Below are 24458 nucleotides of genomic sequence, written 5' to 3'. Positions count from 1 at the left end.
TCTTTACGGAGCTCTGTCGGCGATATTTCTTCGCCTTCCACTTGTACCACTTCCATTTTGGTCGTAAACAAGCCGTAAAGCGAGGAGTAGTGAGGGGCGTCGCACTTCTCGCCGCGTTCGGCCTGGTCGCAAGCCGCGCTTGCGGCGCGAGTAAGGCGTCGACCAATGCTGCGTTCGGCTTAGTTCGTCTGCCGGTGAGGCACCGCAATAAAGTCGCAGTAACCAGAAAAGGCTCACCTGCGAAAAACTGGTATCGCAGCGTTCGCTGACCTTCTCGATGCGTCTGAGGAATATGTCGTTGATCGAAGGTTTTGATTTCCGCCACAAACAAAAAAACTGCAGAGACGACGTGAAACACGTCCGCCTCTCTTGCCCCCTAGTGGCCTCTCCTCGGATTCAGACTCACTAAACTTTCCTCAGCCGGACTCACTCGGACTCAACTCACATAATATACTCACCCGAACTCACTCACACCTATAGACCAGAACACAGAGAATTCCATGCGCATCGCCATATTTGCATCGCGCGTCGCGCCATCTATCGCACACGCGACGAAAAACAAGCGCGGGCTGCCACGCCAGCAGACGCTACACAGAGCAAACGTGAAACTCCCGAAACTCAGCCCGTCGGAAAGCGTGTTTCGCGTCTTTTCTAGCCTGGACATTTTCGCTGATTTTATTGGAACATCAAAAACATCTTGCTCATGCAAGTCCACAATGTATATAGTAGTGCTGAGTGGGCTGCGGAAGCAACCTCGTCAGATACGTACGCTGTTACATTTGTAAAAGAACGTTCTCACTGGTGGTACGCGTGAATCGTAATTGCAGTGCAGCTCGCGAAAGAGTGAAACGATGTTTTGTTGCGCCATATTACAAGTTGTGCACAAAGTTTGTGGAATGTGATCATTTCAGCATGCATCGCGTAATAATTAGAGTACGCTTTACGGGTAGTTTCGCGGAACGTAATTTTTGTTTCACGAGCGCTCTTACAATAATGCGTCTTGCTCACAAAAGCGTGCTATCAGAGAGTATCGCCTGCAGTATCGTTCAGCAATCCCCATTGGAAGCTACCTGCGCGATTTTAGCTTGTAACGATGATGCTTTACAAGCGAAACTGTGCTACCTTAGTTGAGCCGGTTAGCTACACCTGCGACTAAAGGGCACTGGCGCGAGTACTGTTTACTTACGTGCCTATATATGTATTATGTGCAGCTGGATGCCTCGTCAAAAATTTGGGGACATCAAACACTGCAATGAAAGCACGAAATTCTGACCAGCTGTTAGGAGCACCGTGCCATTTATACCTTTGAAGACGAAATCTCTAAGGCGTGGATGCCATCAAATCACTAAAGCTTAATACTACGTTGAAAGTGGCAAAGCATGCTGATTGCTTGGGCTTGAAACTACCTTGCACGAGACTTTCGTCAAAGGAAGCGCTCAAAGGTATGAAGTGCACCCCCACAAAGCTCGCGCCTGCCTTCAACGCAGCTGCGTGTCACGCAAATTAGGTTCGCAAAATGAAATAGGTGGGCATCACACGCAGAATATACGCAATTAGTGTACTTACTCGCGCATTTTCACTCGTTTTTGCTTGAATCACAGTTATCCACTCGCGGCGAAGCTGAAAACACCACACCGGCACTATTCCGTGGCGCGTCGTAATCGTCGCAGACAACGCTAATATCCTCTTGTTGCGCTGCTTGTTTTGGCATCCAAAGACAACGCAGTAGTGCCCAGACGAGCTCTTACACGCTGAAGCGGCGTGAACGGGTACTTTTCGCACTTTAAAGCCTCAGAACTGCAGCTTGCCCTGTTTACTTGATGCAGCCCGCGCGCGCTCGGCAGCCCGGTCAGCCCGGCGTCTGGGTGCGAGAGTATCCGCTCGGCTCGCCAGCAGCCTGGGTGCGAGACAGGCGTGCTCTGGTATACTCCGGCTCGATCTGAGCCTGAGTGAGTCGACTTTTGAGTGAGTTTGCCGACCTATGCTCTTGCATATGTGTGTGCGTATACCATTGCACATATCTTTAGCGGCTTTCGTAACGTTTCGCGCAATGTAAAAATTTACGCCACAGTCACCTCCCGCCGCATGCTTCGCATAACATCGATTCCCATGGTACGTAGGATCTTGCGAATTTTTGTCTTTAATAGGCAATGCAATCCATGAGTCTACCAGTTCACCTGACGCTGATGGCGCATTCACACTTTTGAAGCGAAGAGAAATGTGAAAGCGCCAGAGCGGCCGCAAAACCGTAATCGCGCGCGTCGAAAATATTAACATTTGTTCTGCCTCTCCAGCATGCCGTCGCCGCCGCCACCTTCGCCAGTTCGATTCAAGTTAAGCATACAAAACATGGAAAAGAAATAGCTTTCACTTTTTCAAATCGTTGTTTCGGGAGATACACCAGTAGAAACTACATAAGCGCACACGCCAGCAGCGGCGGCGGATTCACTCGGCTGTACAAAAGCCAGACACGTTGGGGCACACCGACTCGCTGCTGCTACACCCTCTTCTACTTCAAGTGTACTCGTCAATTGTAATGCAAACCAGGTTCTCGAGGAACGCGTCCTTGTGGAGGCTGTGAGTCTTGTCGTGCTGCACGGGTAGTTTGCAAGTGCGCCGATGCGAGCCACCGCCGACGCCTTGGCCGCCATGTCGAATTTGCGGCTGCTTGTTAACGCACGTGATTTAGGCTAGCGCAGCCAAAGTACGGCTTCAGGTGAGAGGAAAGCCGATCCGCTTTCGCGCGGCGGAGATAGCGGTCTCGCACCGATTTCTTCGCGTCCGCTGCGCCGCGTAATTTTCCGGCATTAGGCGGTGAAGGGAGTGAATTTCCGGTGGGTTTTGTCGCTTTCGCCCTCTTCGAAGTCAAGCGTGAACGCGCCATGAGTGTTGCCATGGTCTTCCAGCTCGCAACCTGTATAAAACAAACGTTGTTCAGTTAAACCCAGAGCTCAAAGTGACGCCGCTCTGCAAAAAGGAAATCACGAATAGAGGCTTGAGATTAGTATCCACGTATCTGTTTACGTGAAGGAAAATCTGCGCCAAGTGCTAAAGAGGCTGCTTGTGTGGCAGTGAAAGTAAATATAGACATAATGGAACTCTGTGTGGAGCAGCAACGGCAAAATGTGCAAGAGAACACGACAGCTCTGATGCTGTGCACATACCCCAGGAACATGCCCTTTCTATGATTACGTCTGCTGCTTCTTACGCTGCGGGAAACAGCCGCTAAGAATCGCCATAGTGCATGGCGGTTTTCTCTTACCGCGTCCTATTCTGTTTCAACAAAGCTCCAGGATTTTCATTCTGCACTTGAATTCTTGATCAGTTGCCAGTAAACAAGAAACTATTGCCCTTTTTCAAAACCTACTCTCGTTGAAGTGCGATGTTATTAAGCCAAGAGGAACATCATATCATGACAGCAGTGCTCGAATGTATATTGATGGCTATGCTGATTACGTTTTAAATCGAGCTGATAGGACAGAAGAGGGAATAGCAACCTATGTGGCCTAAGGAAAACCAGAGTGCGTGCGGCGGACCCGGCGGAAGCATGGCTCTAACAAGGCCGTTCTTTCACCTTGCGCAGGGATTTTTTCTGTGCATCGTCGGGAACCAGGCATTCTGTCGGTTTTACTGTGATCCGTCGCCTATTTATCAACTTTCCCTGATTCACGTGTCTTCAACAGCACTAGGACCAAGCATCCCGTGACAAGCATTTGCACGATCGACCACTAGCGACAGATCTGTGACGTCAACTGGCTACGCCGATAGAAAGAGCTTCTTCGGAACTTCACCTTCAGTGATTGCGTGGGGACCCGGCGGAAGCACGCCTCTAAGAAGGCAGTTGTCTTAGCTTGCTTGGTTACGATGATTATTCCGTCCTTGGCGACTGCTGTTTTTTAGTTGTCCTACAGTGCCCACAAAAATTTTTCAAGGAATTCTCAGTGGTTCCTTGTTCTTAAAGGGCTCACTACCCCGAGTTCAAAGACGAGGAGTGGTTTCTCTCTTGCTTTCAATACCCTTCTTACAGGCGACATCTCCTCCTCGCCACTTATTTTTTTAAAAGCACGTGTCTGGTGTGAGCACTAAGCGTGAAGCCTACCAGGATTTAGTGCTCGTCGGCTACACGATGTTACTCCTCTGGCGCAGTAAGAAACCCACAAAATGAAGTGAAATCTCTTGATCGCGCAGGCTAGTCATGCGAGACAACGATGAACGGGTGGTCGGCTGCATGGTAAAGCAGTGTAGCAGTATAGAGAGTGTACTACAACAGGGGTGTGCTCGGAACGACCGCAACACCAATGTACAAAACGTGAAGTCCAAACACGGTCAAGCCGGTTGTGGAGCTGCGATCAGTAGTCTACGATGTTGTTCAAAATGGTTTTTCTGGTCAGTGCCGTTTTTGTTCCAGTTCCAGTTCTTGTTGGTCACGTGAGGCATTTGTCAGGGCTCTAAACTGTGAAAAACGACGTGCGTGCCAATGATGACGCCATTTTTAATGATCCTGAAACAGAGCTTGCTGTATTTTACTGCTTTGGTTGTAGTTTGAAAAAATTCTCTATACTGCCCTGATCGTTTTTTTACCCTTAATCTTAAAAAGGCGGCCACATATACCACTTGGATAAACAGACACATTATTCATTTCCCACGTAGAGCTAAGCGTTTGAAAAACCGATCGCCTTCGCATGCGAAGCATTTCACACGTAGAGCTAAGCGTTTGAAAAACCGATCGCCTTCTTCGCATGCGTAACACGAAATTCAAACAGCGCTCTCTGACGCTTTTGAAAAGGCGAAACACTTTTACCTCAGCACTACCTTGCAGATCTTCGTCAGAGATGATGCGCAGAAGTATTGGACTTATAATAAGAGCGCAAGATGCCAGTACAGAAGATTTCACATAGTAATAAAATACTGGATGATCCGCTGGTTGTTGCTGGTAGTTTATGCAGCAAATTTATTGCGTGTTTTCTGCTGCTGCCGAGGTTCGTGCCACTGGTTCCTCGTTCAATCAATTTGATGTTGGTCTTGTGTCTCATCAGGGAGTCTTGAATATGCTACTCCAACAGAAGGCAAATTATCCCCTGGACCAGAAGGATTACCAACATGTTCCTTCGCCGCTATGCCTACACTCTAAATATTTCACGCGTAGTAAGCGTGAAACGCGCCCCTCGGCCTCCTAAAATTCGTTTTATGTACCACGTGACTCATAATACGCGTTGTTTTCCTCCACCCAAGCGTGACGCCGGTCGAGGACACGCACATTCGCTGTATTTTACGCATGATGCGGGATTCCACGCGTGAGAACCGGAAAACTCACGCTGAGGAAAAGTTTGCGACGCCGATCGCGCTTCTCCTCATTACGCGTATATATATCCTGATATAATCGCCAAGACAGCCGTGCGACGTCGCCGTTACTCGCCTCTGATTTGCTGCTGCGATTTGCGCCTGCTTTCATTTATTTTTGTTTTTCACGCGAATGCCTTGAAAGGTGGCGCTTGCTTCGATATATACTTTTGGCGGGAAAACGGGGTTAGAGTCGTTGGAGTCATTGCTTAGCAAGCTCTTTGTGCATCGTCTCTGCTGCCCTTCGAGCGGTACTGTGCGGAGGGTTCGCTTTGTGATGTTGAAAATGGTGAAGTCATGAATAACTTGACATCGATTGACCTGCGTGGTGTGCCGCGCGGTAGATGCAAGAACACCGAATGCGACTGCCCGGAGTTCTCGCGCGACACGGCGCCACTCACTGCGAACTCTGCTATTCCGGCCGGATGGTGTGCATACTGCGGGCACTCGCCTGCCATTCACGGCCGCTTGGAATACCTGGGTAAGCAAATATTTCCAAATGTGTTTGCTCATTATATATTTTACAACTATTTCACAACAGTGACGTTTCTTCCTATTGACCTCTGAACTTGACATTAGTATCAGGCCAAGTTCTCTGTGTACAGTATGACGGACAGAAACGCGAAAATTTAGGGCTATGTAATTCACGTACCTTCATTTTCAACATCTCCATTTCTTGTCATAGCGGCGTAATTTTGGCTCGAACACTTACATCAGAGCCAACATTAACTTTAGATGCCGGATTCGTAGCGACGTGACGTGGTTACCTTGAGTAATTGCTCATGAAAGTTTTTGTAGTAAAAATGATGTCGCATTCAGTCCGAGAGTTTCTGTTTCACTCGGGTCGTGTGATCGACCGGGAAGGATGACAAGAAAGAAGGAAGGAGTGTTGCTCTTGGTGCCGTGGCTGTGAGCCGTTTCTCCTTCGCCGTCGGGTATCCACCGGTCCCCGCGTCTAGCGCTCGTTAGCTTTGGCTTGTCGGCGCCAAATTTCGTGGCCGCGTCGCGGTTCGCGGCGGTGGCCATTTCGGGCCAGGAGACGGAACGCCGGTAAAGGGGCCGCCTGGCGCCTCGCGCGGTGAATAAACAGCGCCTGCTTCCTCCGTCCTCCGCAGAGCGCCTCGAAAATGACCAAAAATATATTGTATGCCGTAAATTCATGTAGTCGATGCGTACATTACGAAGCGTTAAAATTGTGCCATATCCTGCAAAACAAGCGCGTTAAGGCCACAGTAAAATTGTGTGTTTTTGCTGCACATCAAGGCTGAAGTTCGCTTTTTTATGAGTGCACAACTCATGAGTCCCTAAGTATTATTCGAAGCCGCTATTGCCAAGAGACCGCTCTGGTTACAGGCGAACTATTTATGCGCAACCTAGCCTTTTATAGTAAGATACGATTGCGTCACCTTCAGGAATTTCAGGCTACTGGGTGAAGTCGCACTTGTGTGCAATTAATAGGGAGTTTTCGAATAGTGGCCCCAAACGTTCGGGACCCCGAAGCCACTTGCGTGGCTCGCTTTGGGTCAAGCAGGAGTTATAGAGTTTTCCAATAGGGTATGCGGCGATTTGGGCACTCCCCCTATTCTAGGTCACTGTGGTCTTGGCTGAGAGCCGTCGCTTCGAAGTGAGTGCCGTCATGTTTGTTTGACGCAAAGCTTTTGGGGCAGGCTTGGGCCTCCCGCTAAATTCGCGAAATAGCGTCCCCAACACAAAACCCGAAGCTGTTTCGGTCTCGCGCATGCGCAGCGGCCTCGACGCTATTTCTTTGGGGCCCCTATTCGAAACTCCCTAATATTTGCGTTACCGTAGGGTAGCATAAACAGTTTACCTTACGGTCCACTACGTGGAGCCAGTGCCTCGGCGGTCGGTAATGCTAGCTGTCGCGGCAGCAAGAATGGAGCTCTGTTGCAGTCATGTTGTGATCTTAGCAAAATTATACGGAATTACAGAAAAGCTGTTTTTGTAAGCGCCTCAGGTAGAGCATACGTGTCAGAACAGTCAATTCGAGCTTGCACCTTTTACTGTAAAAGCCCAAAATTGTCGCCAGTACAAAAATGAAGTGCTTCGTATGGTACTCAGTGGTGTAACCAGTGCTGGGCAGTATCGAAGATACATGTATCTTAGATACTATCTTAGATACTCTATGGGTATCTTGTATCTGTATCGCGATACGTCTCGAAAGACGAGTATCTGTATCTGTATTTCCGATACATTCGATAATGTATCGTGTATCTTAAGATACAAGATACTTCTATCGCAACACAATCGTGCGAAACAATAATCGCTGGCCAATCTCCGCTTCTCAAGGTGGTACTGGTGCCGTTAAGCGATCTCAATAAGTCTAAGGGCACTGACGTTATTTTATTTTTACGCCAGAGTCGTCCAGCGAGGGTAGATCAGGAAGACAAGCGCGCGGACGTCTACGCCCAGCCCACGTACCTTTTGTTTTCTCGATCTCTTTGCTTTTTAGTTGCGCCACTGCCGCGACACTTGCTCTTAGCAACTGTCCTGCGCCGCGTACTCCACTGCGTGCGGCGTCTATCGTGCAAATTTTGATATTGCTACAGTGTCGATATTGAAGATTTTCTTGCGCCTTGCGTCTTGCTCCGTAACGAAATGTGATGCGTGCAAGAATGGGGTTGGTTTGCGTCGTGTAAATTTTACATATCAACGATTGGAAGGATCTCGTGGATGTAAGTTTGACTTGCATGCAATGAATTAACTTATATGCATATAAGCTTCTAACAACTTTAGCGCCACGGGTACTGAAGCTAGATCTAAAAGAGCAAGCATTTACCTAAGGGAAAATACTTGGCGTACCGTATTTTTCACTTCCTGCTACATTTGTTCAAAGTACCAACTGCTACATTCGTTCGAAGAATTCATGAAATCATTATGTCATTATTGCCAAGTGCTGTCTTAGCTGTCATTTGCATCCCATACATTACCCAGGTCCTCTGCACTGTTTGTCCGGTCTGGTCACTGCAGTAGGCTTTTGTAACGCGCTCCCAAAATAAGATCTCGCTTTATTCTTCTGTCTGCTTTATTTCTACTACTGTTAACACATTTACAGTTGCCAAGGTGATTTTGAAACAAATATATAATTATGTGGGCGTGCTTGAGCATACAGTACAAAACGTTCTGCTTACCGCTTAGGAAAATAGCGAAATTGACTTTGCATTATAATAATGGAAATCATTAGAAGCCATCTTAAAGATATTAGGAAGGAGATCCGAGAAACGTTGTTTACTGAATGCTGCCGTTACTCATGAGCGTCCCAATGAGCCGTTCTGGCAATTTTCCATAGGCACTGAATTTTCTATTGTCTGAACAGGTAAGTTGACGATACTTCATACTCATAGCTATTAAGGACGCCCTCTGTAGTGTGTTTCTGTACTCATTCAATGTGAATGTTTGACAACAACCACCTCTATTTCGCTTATATTTCTTTTCCTCTTTAGTCCTTCTTAAATATTTTTCATATTACCAATCGCTACGTAATGTCAGCTAAAAGCGGCAATAGCGCCAATAGCGGCGGCGTCCTTTCTGTGTTGCACATGTTCTCTCGTTGAAAAAAAAAATGCTAAAAGATTACAAGAAAATTCGACGACGCAAACCACCGTGAAGAAAAGGCGAAAGGAAAGAGCGTCAACTCGCAACTGACTTTATTCTTGCAAATCCACCGCAATATATATACCATGCCACACATGCGTAATAACACACCATGCGTCACATCCAACATTTGGCCAGTCAATGCACGAGCTAGTTCAGAAATCTGTCAAAAATTAAATTCAGCTGAACGCAGTACCACCGACGTATCGCTAATACAGATATCTTTTTTTTTGGATGAGGTATGCTTCTAGCATCTCTCGCTCAATCACCTCCTTGCTTCTACCTAGAAGAGTGATATTGGCAAATCTTGCCTCACATCCACACGTGCTGCAGTGCATAGGCAAATGTGCCAAAAGGTTATTCTTTTATCGGAAGAACATGCTCCCTCGCTCGATCGTTTATGCATCGGCCGGTATGGCCGATGTAAACCCTTCCACAGGAGAGCGGAATTTCGTAGACCACTCCCGTTGCACAGGTGACGTAGGGCCTCGCATGCACGTTAGTGAGTCTATTAACAAAGAATCTTTACGCCAGCAGATAAGTAGAATATGAAAATTCATTGCAGTTTACGTCATCTGCGTATACACCAGGGGTCTCAAACTCAGCTTATAGCCAGCGGGCCGCCGTCGCGAAATTTAGTTCCAAGGGCCGGGCGGTGAAGATGGTGGGAGAGAGTTTCAACAAAATTACGATGTAAAGGAAGCCTTTCCCATGTCTCATATATAGGTCATTTCTGAAAGGGATTTGGAGTCAGGATTCGAGAAACATCGATACCGATGTACACAACGAGTGAAATCTGGACGCATATTGTGAAATATAGAGTTTTTGTTCCATGGTTATATTTCAGCACATGGTGACCACATGTTACTTACGAAAGGAATGCTTGAGACCAGTCATGTCTGTGCAGTTCACGGACATACTCATTCGAAAATAAAAACAATTGGGATGAAAACGGTCATGAGTGTGGGCCGGGCCGCTAGCGAAAGGTCTCAAACCCCTAGTACACACCATGCGTTGCACCCCCCCCCCCCCAAGAAAAAAAGAAAAAGAAAAAAAGAAAATGCTACCAGCGCTGCTGCTGCTGTACAACTGTCCGGATATACGGTATTGTGCAAACTGTCTTTTACGGACAACGTAAAATTCCACACCGGTATTTGCGCCGTCGTCGGAAGGCTTCTTATTGAAGTTATTGTGATTATACGGCTACCCGCTAGCTGGTCGGCAAGCTGAGCAGCGACTCCCATCAATTGCAAAAATAGCAAGCAAGAACCGCTGTCAGCGAAGTGTATAAAGAACTGCCCTGTGAAGAAGCTAAAAAACCCCAATAAGTTTTTTGGAAGGAAACTAATGTACTTTGAGCAAGAAGGGCAGAACTCTTGAGATACTAACAGACATTTCATTCAAGTGAAACAAAATAGGTCACAGTTAAGAAATTTTCAAGCAGACATTTCGCACATTGGCGTTTGCTGCTACATTATATGGATCTTTAATAACAAATTTGATAATGTATCGAAGTATCTTAAGATACAATTGCCAAGTATCGTATCGGATACAATTATTGCGGCAGTATCTTGTATCTGTATCTCCAATACTTCTTGCCTGAGTATCTTGTATCGTATCGCGATACAATTTCAAAGTATCTTTGCCCAGCCCTGGGTGTAACTAATAGCTGATATTTTGAATGCCGTTTCTGAAATTCGCAGTGAAATGTGGTCAGTATGCGATCCCCAGGTTAACGGTTTTCTTTCTAATGGATGAATATGTTTGAGATACCACGCTGAGTGCACGTGTTCACAGTCGAGTTGAGTTCTACTTCCACAAACACTATAATTGCGGAAGAGTGCTTAGCTCACCCGGCTGCCAACCGACAAGACAGCGGTTCGATTCCCACCGCGGGCACAAATCTTTTTTCTCCCTGCAGCTGTTTCTCTCTATAGATGAACGGTTGCACCACAATGTTCCTTCTTTGGGGCTTACAGTTACGTCATACTGGATGTGAAACATACGGTTAACCTCTCTGCATTTAGTCTCGAGAAGGACTAACGGTTCTACCAGCGCAGTTCGTTTGTCAAGGGAACAACTTTTGATTGAAAAGCTCCCAAGATCTGTGGAGTGTATGGGGTTCAGAAAGAGGCACTCGTCTTACTTCCGCAATTATATTTATCACTGTGAAATTTATATTTGTTGATCCGTGCAGACAATAGATGAAGAAGGACATTCTGAAAGCGGAATAGATGCACCCCGCGTGAAGGCACTTTTAACAGCATCCTTTATCCTGAGGACCACGTCACCAGTGGCGGTATTACCGGCTTATCTCCTAAACGAAGAACTGGTAAGACAGTCCTGTACCTTCTTATGTCCCTCTTTATTTCTTCAGATTGCCATATTTCAGAAGATTTTATTGGCGCCCAGTGTAATCTGGAGCACTCACTTTTTTTTTTCATTCGTGCTCAAACAGATTGCCGGTGTACGCACTATACTTGACTTTACGACTTCAAAACCCCTTTGCACTGTTCTTGCTGACCCCCATTGCCGCTATAATTAAATCAACAAAGAGCCACGAAGCTTGCTGATTGTGCGCTGTATTCTGTTCATGAAGTTTAATTCCACGTTTTCTCTTTCAGCTTGCCTTTGAAAGTGAACTGAGATTTTTAAGCACTATCGAGGAGAATGTCAAAAGCCTCAGCAAAATTCTGCCTGCAGTGGCGACAGTGTCATCCTTAGCGGACCCACCGTACACAGAGGTGGATGCGTACTTAAGGCCAAGGCTCGCGAAAATGGCCCTAATTTCAGATGTGAGTAAAATAATTTTTTAAGAGCCAAAGTTTCAGAAGCAATTCATAACGTCATCATTCTTCTGACACTATACTCAGTTTGCAGCAGTGTATCAGAAGATTTAACGCCGCAGTCGCAATGTGAGCTTTGTCGACAAAATCATTTTCGTGAATTTGTAGTTCTGTACCAAGTGAAATTGGACAACGGTTCATTCCATCAGGTACCAATTTAGTTTCTTCTTTTTATCTTTGCCAGGTTTCACCCGCAGACAATATTGACCCGAGCATTGTGTGGGGCGACGTGAAGGAGCTTGTATGCGGCAAAGAGCCCAGCGAAGCCATGAAGCTACAGCCGAACACGTCGCTAGAAAAAGCACTGGTGCTTTGTTTGCATGTGTACTACGTCAAGGACCTTGCGTATCCGGCCGCTTTTGGTCAGTTGCTTGGCTTCGTTCAAGCAGTCGTTAAACGTGCCGGCATCGACGAAATTCCATGGGCGCAGAAAACACTACGGGATTTGTTCACGAAGCTACACTTCGTTTGAGTTAAGTACACGTCAAAGTTTATGTGCTCTTTAAAGAGACATTCAAAATTCATCTAGCGCCTATTTTACAGTTCCTGTGTGTTTTTTTCTTGGATTGCTCTTCCATAAAAAGAAGCGTTTTTGTAAGTTATGGTCAATAAAAGTTTTACTCAAATTTAAATTCTTGTAAATATTTCGTTCTACTTAACCCCTTATCTTTGATTCAAAATGTAAAGTGTCAGAGCACTCCGCGCAAAATTCCTCACTCAAATTTCTGGACTACCGTATATATAAGTAATCGCCTCGAAAGAATGCATGCACATCAGAGGCTTAATTGTAGGATTCGCCAGATGCAGCTGTGGAAGATGCTTTATGAAAGTTTGAGACAATCCAGAAACGCCTTCATTCTGCTAACACTACTAAATTCTGAACGGTGTATAACGAAGATCTAACGCCGCAATCGCGATGTGAGGCTTGTCGATCCGTGACGGGACGCCTTCCTAATGCTTAGTTAAGGTGTAAGAGAGGATTTTTACTTACTTGATGCGGGATTCTCCTGCTCTATAAAATGTGTTTCTGAGTGTCAGAAAGTGTTTAAAAATAAATTTGAGAGAAGATAATATTTGTTGTGCTGTATTTGTTGATGCTTGGCGGCTCTTTGGCGGGTATATGCTGGTTGGCCAGCATTAAATAGCTAATTACAAAAATCAAGTTTCAATTTTCATACTGGGCACGGGAACATTCTATTGGTTCTGCATAACACGAGCTTGCTATAAATACATACCGCACTGCCGATGTTGAGCTGTGCGTATATATGTACCGTTGGGTACAACATGGAAAGAGTAGCCAGTGTAATAATGAAAGCTTGTCTCTTTCTAGCCTACTCCTGTACTAAAACCGAAATCCATATTTATGTTTCAGCCAGCAACCTCATTTTAACCTCTCGCAGTATAACGTTCTACACTCTAAATATTTTCACGCGTAGTAAGCGTGAAACGCGCCCCTCGGCTCCTAAAATTCGTTTTATGTACCACGTGACTCAAAATACGCGTTGTTTTCCTCCACCCAAGCGTGACGCCGGTCGAGGACACGCACATTCGCTGTATTTTACGCGTGATGCGGGATTCTACGCGTGAGAACCGGAAAACTCACGCTGAGGAAAAGTTTGCGACGCCGATCGCGCTTCTCCTCATCACGCGTATATATATCCTGATACAATCGCCAAGACAGCCGTGCGACGTCGCCGTTACTCGCCTCTGATTTGCTGCTGCGATTTGCGCCTGCTTTCATTTATTTTTGTTTTCACGCGAATGCCTTGAAAGGTGGCGCTTGCTTCGATATATACTTTTGGCGGGAAAACGGGTTAGAGTCGTTGGAGTCATTGACTTAGCAAGCTCTTTGTGCATCGTCTCTGCCTGCCCTTCGAGCGTGTACTGTGCGGAGGGTTCGCTTTGTGTGTTGAAAAGTGGTGAAGTCATGAATAACTTGACATCGATTGACCTGCGTGGTGTGCCGCGCGGTAGATGCAACACCGAATGCGACTGCCCGGAGTTCTCGCGCGACACGGCGCCACTCACTGCGAACTCTGCTATTCCGGCCGGATGGTGTGCATACTGCGGGCACTCGCCTGCCATTCACGGCCGCTTGGAATACCTGGGTAAGCAAATATTTCGAAATGTGTTTGCTCATTATATATTTTACAACTATTTTCCCAACAGTGACTTTCTTCCTATTGACCTCTGAACTTGACATTAGTATCAGGCCAAGTTCTCTGTGTACAGTATGACGGACAGAAACGCGAAAATTTAGGGCTATGTAATTCACGTACTTTCATTTTCAACATCTCCATTTCGTGTCATAGCGGCGTAATTTTGGCTCGAACACTTACATCAGAGCCAACATTAACTTTAGATGCCGGATTCGTAGCGACGTGACGTGGTTATCTTGAGTAATTGCTCATGAAAGTATTTGTAGTAAAGAAAGTGATGTCGCATTCAGTCCGAGAGTTTCTGTTTCACTCGGGTCGTGCGATCGACCGGGAAGGATGACAAGAAAGAAGGAAGGAGTGTTGCTCTCGGTGCCGTGGCTGTGAGCCGTTTCTCCTTCGCCGTCGGGTATCCACCGGTCCCCGCGTCTAGCGCTCGTTAGCTTTGGCTTGTCGGCGCCAAATTTCGTGGCCGCGTCGCGGTTCGCGGCGGTGGCCATTTTCGGGCCAGGAGGCGGAACGCCGGTAAAGGGGCCGCCTGGCGCCTCGCGCGGTGAATAAACAGCGCCTGCTTCCTCCGTCCTCCGCAGAGCGCCTCGAAAATGACCAAAAATATATTGTATGCCGTAAATTCATGTAGTCGATGCGTACATTACGAAGCGTTAAAATTGTGCCATATCCTGCAAAACAAGCGCGTTAAGGCCACAGTAAAATTGTGTGTTTTGCTGCACATCAAGGCTGAAGTTCGCTTTTTTTATGTGAGTGCAACGCATGAGTCCATAAGTATTATTTGAAGCCGCTATTGCCAAGAGACCGCTCTGGTTACAGGCGAACTATTTATGCCGCAACCTCGCCTTTTATAGTAAGATACGATTGCGTCACCTTCAGGAATTTCAGGCTACTGGGTGAAGTCGCACTTGTGTGCAATTAATAGGGAGTTTTCGAATAGTGGCCCCAAACGTTCGGGGCCCCAAGGCCTCTTGCGTGGGCTCGCTTTGGGTCAAGCAGGAGTTATGAGTTTTCGAATAGGGTCTGCGGCGATTTGGGCACTCCCCCTATTCTAGGTCACTGTGGTCTTGGCGAGAGCCGTCGCTTCGAAGTGAGTGCCGTCATGTTTGTTTGACGCAAAGCTTTTGGGGCAGGCTTTGGGCTCCCGCTAAATTGGCGAAATAGCGTCCCAACGCAAAACCCGAAGCTGTTTCGGTCTCGCGCATGCGCAGCGGCCTCGAGCTACTTGCTTTGGGCCCCTATTCGAAAACTCCCTAATATTTGCGTTACCGGGTAGCATAAACAGTTTACCTTACGGTCCACTACGTGGAGCCAGTGCCTCGGCGGTCGGTAATGCTAGCTGTCGCGGCAGCAAGAATGGAGCTCTGTTGCAGTCATGTTGTGATCTTATAGCAAAATTATACGGAATTACAGAAAAGCTGTTTTTGTAAGCGCCTCAGGTAGAGCATACGTGTCAAAACAGTCAATTCGAGCTTGCACCTTTTACTGTAAAAGCCCAAAATTGTCGCGAGTACAAAAATGAAGTGCTTCGTATGGTACTCAGTGGTGTAACTAATAGCTGATATTTTGAATGCCGTTTCTGAAATTCGCAGTGAAATGTGGTCAGTATACGATCCCCAGGTTAACGGTTTTCTTTCTAATGGATGAATATGTCTGAGATACCACGCTGAGTGCACGTGTTCACAGTCGAGTTGAGTTCTACTTCCACAAACACTATAATTGCGGAAGAGTGCTTAGCTCACCCGGCTGCCAACCGACAAGACAGCGGTTCGATTCCCACCGCGGGCACAAATCTTTTTTTTTCCTGCAGCTGTTCCTCTCTATGGATGAACGGTTGCACCACAATGTTCCTTCTTTGGGGCTTACAGTTGCGTCATACGGGATGTCAAACATACGGTTAACCTCTCTGCATTTAGTCTCGAGAAGGACTAACGGTTCTGCCAACGCAGTTCGTTTGTCAAGGGAACAACTTTTGATTGAAAAGCTCGCAAGATCTGTTGGAGTGTATGGGGTTCAGAAAGAGGCACTCGTCTTACTTCCGCAATTATATTTATCGCTGTGAAATTTATATTTGTTGATCTGTGCAGACAATAGATGAAGAAGGACATTCTGAAAGCGGAATAGATGCACCCCGCGTGAAGGCACTTTTAAAAGCATCCTTTATCCTGAGGACCACGTCACCAGTGGCGGTATTACCGGCTTATCTCCTAAACGAAGAACTGGTAAGACAGTCCTGTACCTTCTTATGTCCCTCTTTATTTCTTCAGATTGCCATATTTCAGAAGATTTTATTGGCGCCCAGTGTAATCTGGAGCACTCACTTTTTTTTTTCATTCGTGCTCAAACAGATTGCCGGTGTACGAACTATACTTGACTTTACGACTTCAAAACCCTTTGTACTGTTCTTGCTGACCCCCAATGCCGCTATAATTAAATCAACAAAGAGCCACGAAGTTTTGCTGATTGTGCGCTGTATTCTGTGTTCATGAAGTTTAATTCCACGTTTTCTCTTTCAGCTTGCCTTTGAAAGTGAACTGATTTTTAAGCACTATCGAGGAGAATGTCAAAAGCCTCAGCAAAATTCTGCCTGCAGTGGCGACAGTGTCATCCTTAGCGGACCCATCGTACACAGAGGTGGATGCGTACCTGAGGCAAGGCTCGCGAAAATGGCCCTAATTTCAGAGGTGAGTAAAATAGTTTTTTAAGAGCCAAAGTTTCAGAAGCAATTCATAACGTCATCATTCTTCTGACACTATACTCAGTTTTCAGCAGTGTATCAGAAGATTTAACGCCGCAGTCGCAATGTGAGCTTTGTACAAAATCATTTTCATGAATTTGTAGTTCTGTACCAAGTGAAATTGGACAACGGTTCATTCCATCAGGTACCAATTTAATTTCTTTTTTATCTTTGCCAGGTTTCACCCGTAACATTATTGGCCCGTGCATTGTGTGGGGCGACGTGAAGGAGCTTGTATGCGGCAAAGAGCCCAGCGAAACCATGAAGCTACAGCCGAACACGTCGCTGGAAAAAGCACTGGTGCTTTGTTTGTGTGTACTACGTCAAGGACCTTGCGTATCCGGCTGCTTTTGGCCAGTTGCTTGGCTTCGTTCAAGCAGTCGTTAAACGTGCCGGCATCGACGAAATTCCATGGGCGCAGAAAAGGCTACGGGATTTGTTCACGAACTACACTTCGTTTGAGTTAAGTACACATCAAAGTTTATGTGCTGCTTAAAGAGACATCAAAAATTCATCTAGCGCCTATTTTACAGTTCCTGTGTGTTTTTTTCTTGGATTGCTCTTCCATAAAAAGAAGCGTTTTTGTAAGTTATGGTCAATAAAAGTTTTACTCAAATTTAAATTCTTGTAAATATTTCGTTCTACTTAACCCCTTATCTTTGATTCAAAATGTAAAGTGTCAGAGCACTCCGCGCAAAATTCCTCACTCAAATTTCTGGACTACCGTATATATAAGTAATCGCCTCGAAAGAATGCATGCACATCAGAGGCTTAATTGTAGGATTCGCCAGATGCACCTGTGGAAGATGCTTTATGAAAGTTTGAGACAATCGAGAACGCCTTCATTCTGCTAACACTACTAAATTCTGAACGGTGTATAACGAAGATCTAACGCCGCAATCGCGATGTGAGGCTTGTCGATCCGTGACGGGAGGCCTTCCTAATGCTTAGTTAAGGTGTAAGAGAGGATTTTTACTTACTTGATGCGGGATTCTCCTGCTCTATAAAATGTGTTTCTGTACTGTCAGAAGAGGGTTTTTAAAAATAAATCTGAGAGAAGATAATATTTGTTGTGTGTATTTGTTGATGCTTGGCGGCTGTTTGGCGGGTATATATGCTGTTTGCCGGCATTAAATAGCTAATTACAAAAGATCAAGTTTCAATTTTCATATTGCGCATGTGACATTCATTGGTTCTGCGTACACAAGCTGCTAGCTGCACCGTAAATACAGACCCGCACTGCCGATGTTGAGCAGTGCGTATATACGTGCCCGTTGGGTACAACATGGAAAGAGTAGCCAGTGAATAATGAAAGCTTGTCTCTTATTTCTAGCCTACTCCCTGTACTATAAACCGAAATCCATATTTATGTTGAAGCCAGCAAGCTCATTTTACCATCTCGCAGTGTCGCGTTCTATAGTTTGCACATGTGCAAGATGAAAAGGGAAAATAAATTTTTGTAATGCGCTAATTAATGCAGGGCATCAGTATGTATACTCTCCAAGAAGCCGCCAAGCCCATACAGCACAAAAAAATATTATCTTCTTGCGGCTTTCTTTTTAGATGATTTCTGACGGTCAGAAAGGCATTTCAAGGAGCGAGAGAACGCCGCATTAAGTAAGTAAAACTCCTCTCTTACACCTTCTCTAAGCGTTAAAAAGGTTGCCAGTCACGTTTGGCAAGCGTGGTGCGCTTTGCGTAAAAGCGCACCACGCTTAGAGCAAGCGTGGCAAAAAATCGCCCCCCACTCACGCTTCGCAAGCGTTATGCATCCCGCAAGTCAGGCTTAGGAAGCGTGATTTTTTCAGCGTGAAAGCACACCACGCATAGAACAAGCGTGCAAAACACGCCCCCCTACTCACGCTTGCTACGCGTGAAATATTTAGAGTGTACAGTTTGCACATGTGCAAGATGAAAAGGAAAAATTATTTTTGTAATGCGCTAATTAATGTCGCGCATCAGTATGTATACTCATCAAGAAGCCGCCAAGCCCATACAGCACAACCAATATTATCTTCTTTCAGCTTTTTTTGGATGATTTCTGACAGTCACAAAGGCATTTCAAGGAGCGGGAGAACGCCGCATTAAGTAAGTAAAACTCCTCTCTTACACCTTCTCTAAGCGTTAAAAAGGTTGGCAGTCACGGTTGGCAAGCGTGGTGCGCTTAGCGTGAAAGGGGACCACGCTTAGTACAAGCGTGCAAAAAATCGCCCCCACTCACGCTTCGCAAGCGTTATGCATCCCGCAAGTCACGCTTAGGAAGTGTGATTTTTTCAGCGGGAAGGCACACCACGCATAGAACAAGCGTGCAAAAACACGCCCCCCTCTCACGCTTGCTACGCGTGAAAATATTTAGAGTGTCGCCCTTAGCAAAGTTTCGTGTATAATTATTTCAGTCTTCTTTAAAGGGGTCATGAACCACTTTCTAAGTAATGATCTAATGACCTTAGTATCGGAGTTTACTGCCTACCGAATCGATTGCTGCAAAAATTTCTCGAATCCGTCAAGAATCAGCGGAGTTACGGGGGTTTGGCGCGCGCTCTCAGCGCTTTCTCTCTTTTCTCGTGCCGACAAACGCACTGGAAGCTAGACAGGGAGGAATGGCACGGGGGTAAGAAGTTACGTCAGCGCGCATCATGAAACGCGATCGCTCTCGCACTGTGATTCGCATGCGCGAGTGCGGCTACCGTGTAGAGTTAGCAGACTGAGGAGTGCGGCGAGGGCAATTGGCGGCATCCCGTGGCAAGAAGCGCATCTCATCCGGCTATCGGCCAATAAGCATGCTATGTCTCTGCGACGTCAACGTGCAGACGCCCGCCCACCGACGAGAGTGAGAACCGGCCTCTGTTTGAAAAGAGGGCGCCTGAGGAAACGGCAACTTCGCGCTCCGCTTGTGGAAAGCCTGGCACGGTGATGAAACATGCTTGGAGGCTGGAATGACTTTGTATTTTTGCTCAAATAATGTTTGTACTTAAAGGCAGTTTTCGCGTTTTTTAACAGCCCTGATAGTTTTCTGCTGAACATTAAATGCATTGCACGTGTGTCACAAAACCGTACCATGCAGTAATTATGCATTGGAAAAGAATGAAAGCCTAAACATGAATTACAAGAACGTGTTCAAGTAGAGCACAGTCTGTGGATTACAATAAAGCAACAGCATAAACAACGGTCTAGCCGTAGTTGTGCTATCTTTCCACAAGCGAAGTGTCACAAAACACTCTCTTGAGAAAATGGACAACAAAGTTTTGGTTCCAATTGACCCTAGGCTAAAGCGTGCCACGACAATAATAATTGGTGTCCTTGTCAGGAGGCAATCTTTTGCGCCTCTACTTCTTAATTTGGCCTGATTTAGGAAGTTCATTGCCCTCTATCTTTTACCGGAGACGCTTTTGTGCAGCCCCTTGGAACGCAAGTGCAGCAGGCTGCATGTAAATATTGGGCATGTTGGACTGCATCGCTACTTCTGCGGCCACGGAAGGTGTCGTCAGGTGGCCTAAATAGTGGTGTATTAGTTTGAAGAAGCTTTGCGATCACCCCTGTCAACGGTGCCGCACGCTCCGCCAATAGGAACGCCGCGTAGGTTGCAAGGTTCGGAGAACGTCCTCCGATTCTTTTGTCGTTTGCGCTTTTTCTATGCCGTGATCAGGGCGCCAACGAAAAGGCAGAACTTTGAGCTTTGAAACAATGCCAAGATGGCAACGGTCGGTGGCAGCCGTTTTAGCGCGATTTTGAGCTTTTTCAGCGGCATCACTTAGAAAATTATCTTTTTGGGAACTTAGAGTGCGTTTACAGTGTAATCGTTTAGATAATGCGTAAATAGGAGACCACATATGCCAAAGCGATTGTTTTCCAAAAATTGATTTTTTGGTTATTATCGCGATTTTATCCCGGCGTCCCGCCTTATAAGGGCCCACTACGCCATAATTCTTCCTTTTGCTAATCAGCGAAGGGTCCACTACGCGTCCTTAAGGCAACATCCGAACCTACGAATCTGCTCAATTTGTTGAGGCTTTTGCACGTGATGATGATTTAAAACACCCACTCGTTTCGTAATTGACATGTTTTGACGCGTGGCTCGATTCTACGCCTCGGGAACGTAAATTACATGCGTTAAGGAGACTCCTGCCACTATAGGACATTCATATAGTGTTTCATTCCGAAGCCGTTACAAGCAATATCTTTCTGTGGTAGAACACTTGCTGGCCACGCAGACGGCCTGTGTTCGATTCTCACTCAAACCGAATATTTTTATTATTTATTTTTTTGTATCTCTCTCGATTTATCGGTAACGGACAAGATGATGATTTTTCGCTCGCAACCAACGACAGCGACAACGGAATTTCAGAGAAACAAGTTCAAAAACGCTTTTGCCTTAAAACACACTTTGGGGGCGATCGGAGATCTCTGTTCGTTCGCGTTCGTTCTGCGGTGCCTACGTCACAAAAGTGAGAGGAGGCGCAGCTCTCCCGCCTAGAACCGCCGAGAGGAAGAGGACAGCCAATCGTGAAGCGGAAAGCTTTCCGGAAGTAGACGCGCATCCTGTGACGTCGGCACGGGGACCGTGAAGCGTTTCTCGCCTTTTAATAAATATAATTACTTTACAGAAAATTATTGTTTTTGCTTCTCAAGCTCAAACGCTCTTTCAAACAGCAACAGCTTTGAGTAATGATATTTAATAATGTTAGTTTTTTTGACGTCGTCGCTAGATGGTGTCGCGCACGCGAAAAAAAAAAGAGAAAAGTAGCGGCTGACGCAGTTTCAAAATGTCGTCCCATCGCAACGTCTGCGTTGGTTCTCGGGTGTCGGATCGTCAAAAGGAGCTTCTGCTGGCTTTTGTGAAAGATCGCGACGCTGTCGTGCCCGCTGGAGCCGTCGTTCACAAGGGAGGACCGGGACGACATGTGGCAGGAGCTAGTAGCGCTTTTGAACGAAGAATTCCCTGCGCGTAACACCAGAGCCCAGTGGCAGGCCCAATGGAGGAATGAGCGCTACTATTCGCAGCAGGGTCTTGCCAAACTCCGAGGGCAGCAGAGGTGAGTGCGAGCACAATTGTATTGTGGTCGGTCATCTTACACGTCCCGCTTGTGCTTTACAGCGGCACCCGAGGCGGCCAGATTTCGGATTACCGCGGCCGTGTCGTGCTCGACAGAGACGAGTGTGCGAGGCCCAGAGTTCGGGTGGTCTGAATCGGTAAGCACTGGCTTAGAATATCATTGTTACTTGTATGCTGCGAACAAGTGGGCTCATTTGCTTCGAGCCATTACGCGCTGTTAGTTTTACTTTTTCAAACAATATCGAGTGGATCACCCGGCCGCCGCGTTAGCTGAGGTGCTAACACGTTGCACCGCCCAGAACAGAATGCGAAACAGCCACATTTGCGGTGATGACGAAAGAACAGCCGCGAACTATATTTCGAAGCTCATTAGAGCACCCTACGTGTTACAACCCATTTCTCAGACCCTCGAGTCGAGTGAGGTGCGTAGCCAGTAGGCTTGCCCCCCCTCCACCCCTCTCTCCGAAGTCTGTGTGTCATAGCATGCCGCTGTTGAAACATTCTAAAAAAACATTGCTATTGTCCACTTCCACTCCATACTTCTTATTGCACTCAGTGTCAATCAAGAAACTTCTTACTATAACAGGTGAGCCCTGCTCCAGCTGCTGCTGGTGTGGCTGAAGAGGATGTGGCCCAGGATCTTCCCCGTGCCCCAACTCGTAAGTTTCGCTGATGTTTTTGATTAACTGTAGATGGTGTTACATGCTCACAGGTGATGCTCATGCGTGCAGGCATATGTTTGTGAAGAGATGACATCTGTGGGCATAAAGACAAAAAGCTGCACGAAAAAAATTTGGCAAACGGTTGCAGGAGCTAGTTAGTTGTATGCATAACTGTCAGATGGAATAAACAGGTGTCCTGCCTTGCAGTTATGGTGAAATGTAGCAAAAAGGTAGCATTGCAAAAATGTTCAACATCTTGAAATGTTTCCCTATTTTGTCAGTTGCTTCAAAAGTGAAACTGAAAATGTGCTATTGCTAAATATACTGTTCAAAAAGCAAGCTCGTTATATAACTTCTTCACATAGCCATCATACACAAATGCACATGTTTGCACCTGTGTTACACCTGCTTGCTGTATGTTTTGCATACTGCAGCAGCTAGGGTTTCGGAAGGAGATTGTGTCAGTCATCGCGTAAAGCCGGGCAAACGATTGTGTAGCCCTGAAAAGGGCTGTTTGGTTGCTTCTCATGCAGAGGTGGTTAGAGGTGTGAGATGCGTTTGATGAGATGAGCGAAAATGAATTCCGGCACCGCTTTGGTCTGTCCAAACGAAGTGCGTTGGTTGTGCGGTGAACCAAGCACCATTCATGGATGCCATTGGGTCAGTGGATTTTCAACACAGAGGAAATTGTTGCACACACTGAAACTCTTCACGAACAGAAGCTTCCAGCGAAGAGTCGGTAGCAGGAAATTTATAGATGATAATGGCAACACATTTCTTGGTTTCCAGCTCATGCCGCAGCTGCGAGATGGGGGCAACCGGCAGGCCGAGGCGCTGGAGTTACTAGCCGCAAACACCAGGCGGCAGGGCCAGGCATCATTGGAAAGCTGCGCCAGGTTCAACTTCTCAGTGACGTGGTCCACGAATTGCAAGGCGTTGGTACCCTCGCCCGGGCCCTCATTGCAGCGGAAGCCACCTGCACAGTGATTTGTAAAGACTAGTTGTACATACATGTAGATTTATTTTTGTTCACATCACGAGCTATGATACGCTTGCTTGCTTCAATGGTGCCCTGCAATTTTTTCTCAGTTAATTTTCTTTTTCTGCATATCAGAAGCACTGATGTGCTGTTTCATTGTACATGCATTCAGCAATTCAGCAGTCATGCATTCAGCAATTTTGTAGTATATGCACATAGTGCACTGTAGTGTATCTTTATAGTGTATACGTGTAGAATATTGTGGCACACTGTACGTTTTCTATCGATTTTTACACATCCTAGAAAAAAAAAATGCGTTTGTGAACGGTCTAGGTTGCACAACAATTTTGAAATATTGCAAGACCAAAAAATAGTTGACGAATACGTGTTCTGTTGCTTAGAAGTGTTTAGACAATAGGATTGGGTACAAACAGAAATCAATAATAGAGGAAGACATATCAGCAACCAACAACTTGCATTTTTTTAGCGAGTTCGATTAATACCGGTTCGACTGTGCCTTGTTTTCATGTAATACAATGACTTTCGTGCTGCGAGACGCGTGTGTTGCTGCAGAGGAGCAGCAGGCACTTTGTAGTAACTCCATTTGTATATTATAAAAGGAAGCTACTTTTATATTCTTTTCCTTGGCATTAAATTTAAGGGATATTTATTTATTTGCTTTTTATGTGCATTGCTCGTGATACTTGTAATAAAATTTCATTCTGACACCACCCATGTTGTTCACTCATTTACAGGCACCATTCTTGTTGCACTAAAGCTACCGCATGTTGCTGTCCTGATTCAAACAGCCTTTTCAGGTTACCACTTTGGCTGTGAATGGCACCATGTGCCATTCACAGTGAGCTCTCACGTGTGCTTAGTGTGAAGCCATATTTTACAACCTGGTCGAAGTATTTCATCAGCATGGCGTTGTGTGACAAGGGGCATAGGTCGGCAAACTCATGAGCCGACTCACTCAGATTCAGATCGAGCTGTGAGTCCGGGTGAGTAATACATTGGTGAGTTCGATTCCGGGTGAAAACATTTTAGTGAGCCTGAGTCCG

At 46.2% G+C, this 24458-nt stretch overlaps 1 protein-coding gene and 1 long non-coding RNA gene across 3 annotated transcripts; both read left to right on the top strand.

The window, feature by feature from the left end:
- The first annotated feature begins 5641 nt into the window (after nucleotides 1-5641).
- LOC125756782 (uncharacterized) lies at nucleotides 5642-16497 on the top strand. 2 transcript variants are annotated; one of them, XR_007414738.1, is made up of 3 exons: nucleotides 5642-5821; nucleotides 16051-16185; nucleotides 16480-16497. It is a non-coding gene; the product is annotated as an uncharacterized LOC125756782 (long non-coding RNA). The 2 variants fall into 2 exon arrangements; XR_007414739.1 differs by lacking the exon at nucleotides 5642-5821 and adding an exon at nucleotides 13799-13906.
- A 4979-nt stretch (nucleotides 16498-21476) lies between these two features.
- Nucleotides 21477-23628, top strand: LOC125756781 (uncharacterized). Its single transcript, XM_049411724.1, has 4 exons — nucleotides 21477-21733; nucleotides 21796-21890; nucleotides 22340-22412; nucleotides 23205-23628. Exons 1-4 carry the CDS (start codon nucleotides 21682-21684, stop codon nucleotides 23414-23416), a joined length of 432 nt encoding a protein of 143 aa, XP_049267681.1. The 5' UTR covers nucleotides 21477-21681; the 3' UTR covers nucleotides 23417-23628.
- The last annotated feature ends 830 nt before the right edge of the window (nucleotides 23629-24458 follow it).

The sequence above is a fragment of the Rhipicephalus sanguineus genome, unplaced genomic scaffold (assembly GCF_013339695.2).
Source record: "Rhipicephalus sanguineus isolate Rsan-2018 unplaced genomic scaffold, BIME_Rsan_1.4 Seq739, whole genome shotgun sequence".
NCBI lineage: Eukaryota > Metazoa > Arthropoda > Arachnida > Ixodida > Ixodidae > Rhipicephalus > Rhipicephalus sanguineus.
This window is presented reverse-complemented; position numbering and strand designations above follow the sequence as displayed.

What these genes read in the sequence shown, in the direction of transcription:
- LOC125756781 (XM_049411724.1), top strand. Translation starts at nt 21,682, where the DNA reads ATGAGCGCTACTATTCGCAGCAGGGTCTTGCCAAACTCCGAGGGCAGC. An exon ending in AGTTCGGGTGGTCTGAATCG is followed by an intron (nt 21,891 to 22,339) that starts GTAAGCACTGGC and finishes TTACTATAACAG; the next exon opens with GTGAGCCCTGCTCCAGCTGC. An exon ending in TCTTCCCCGTGCCCCAACTC is followed by an intron (nt 22,413 to 23,204) that starts GTAAGTTTCGCT and finishes CTTGGTTTCCAG; the next exon opens with CTCATGCCGCAGCTGCGAGA.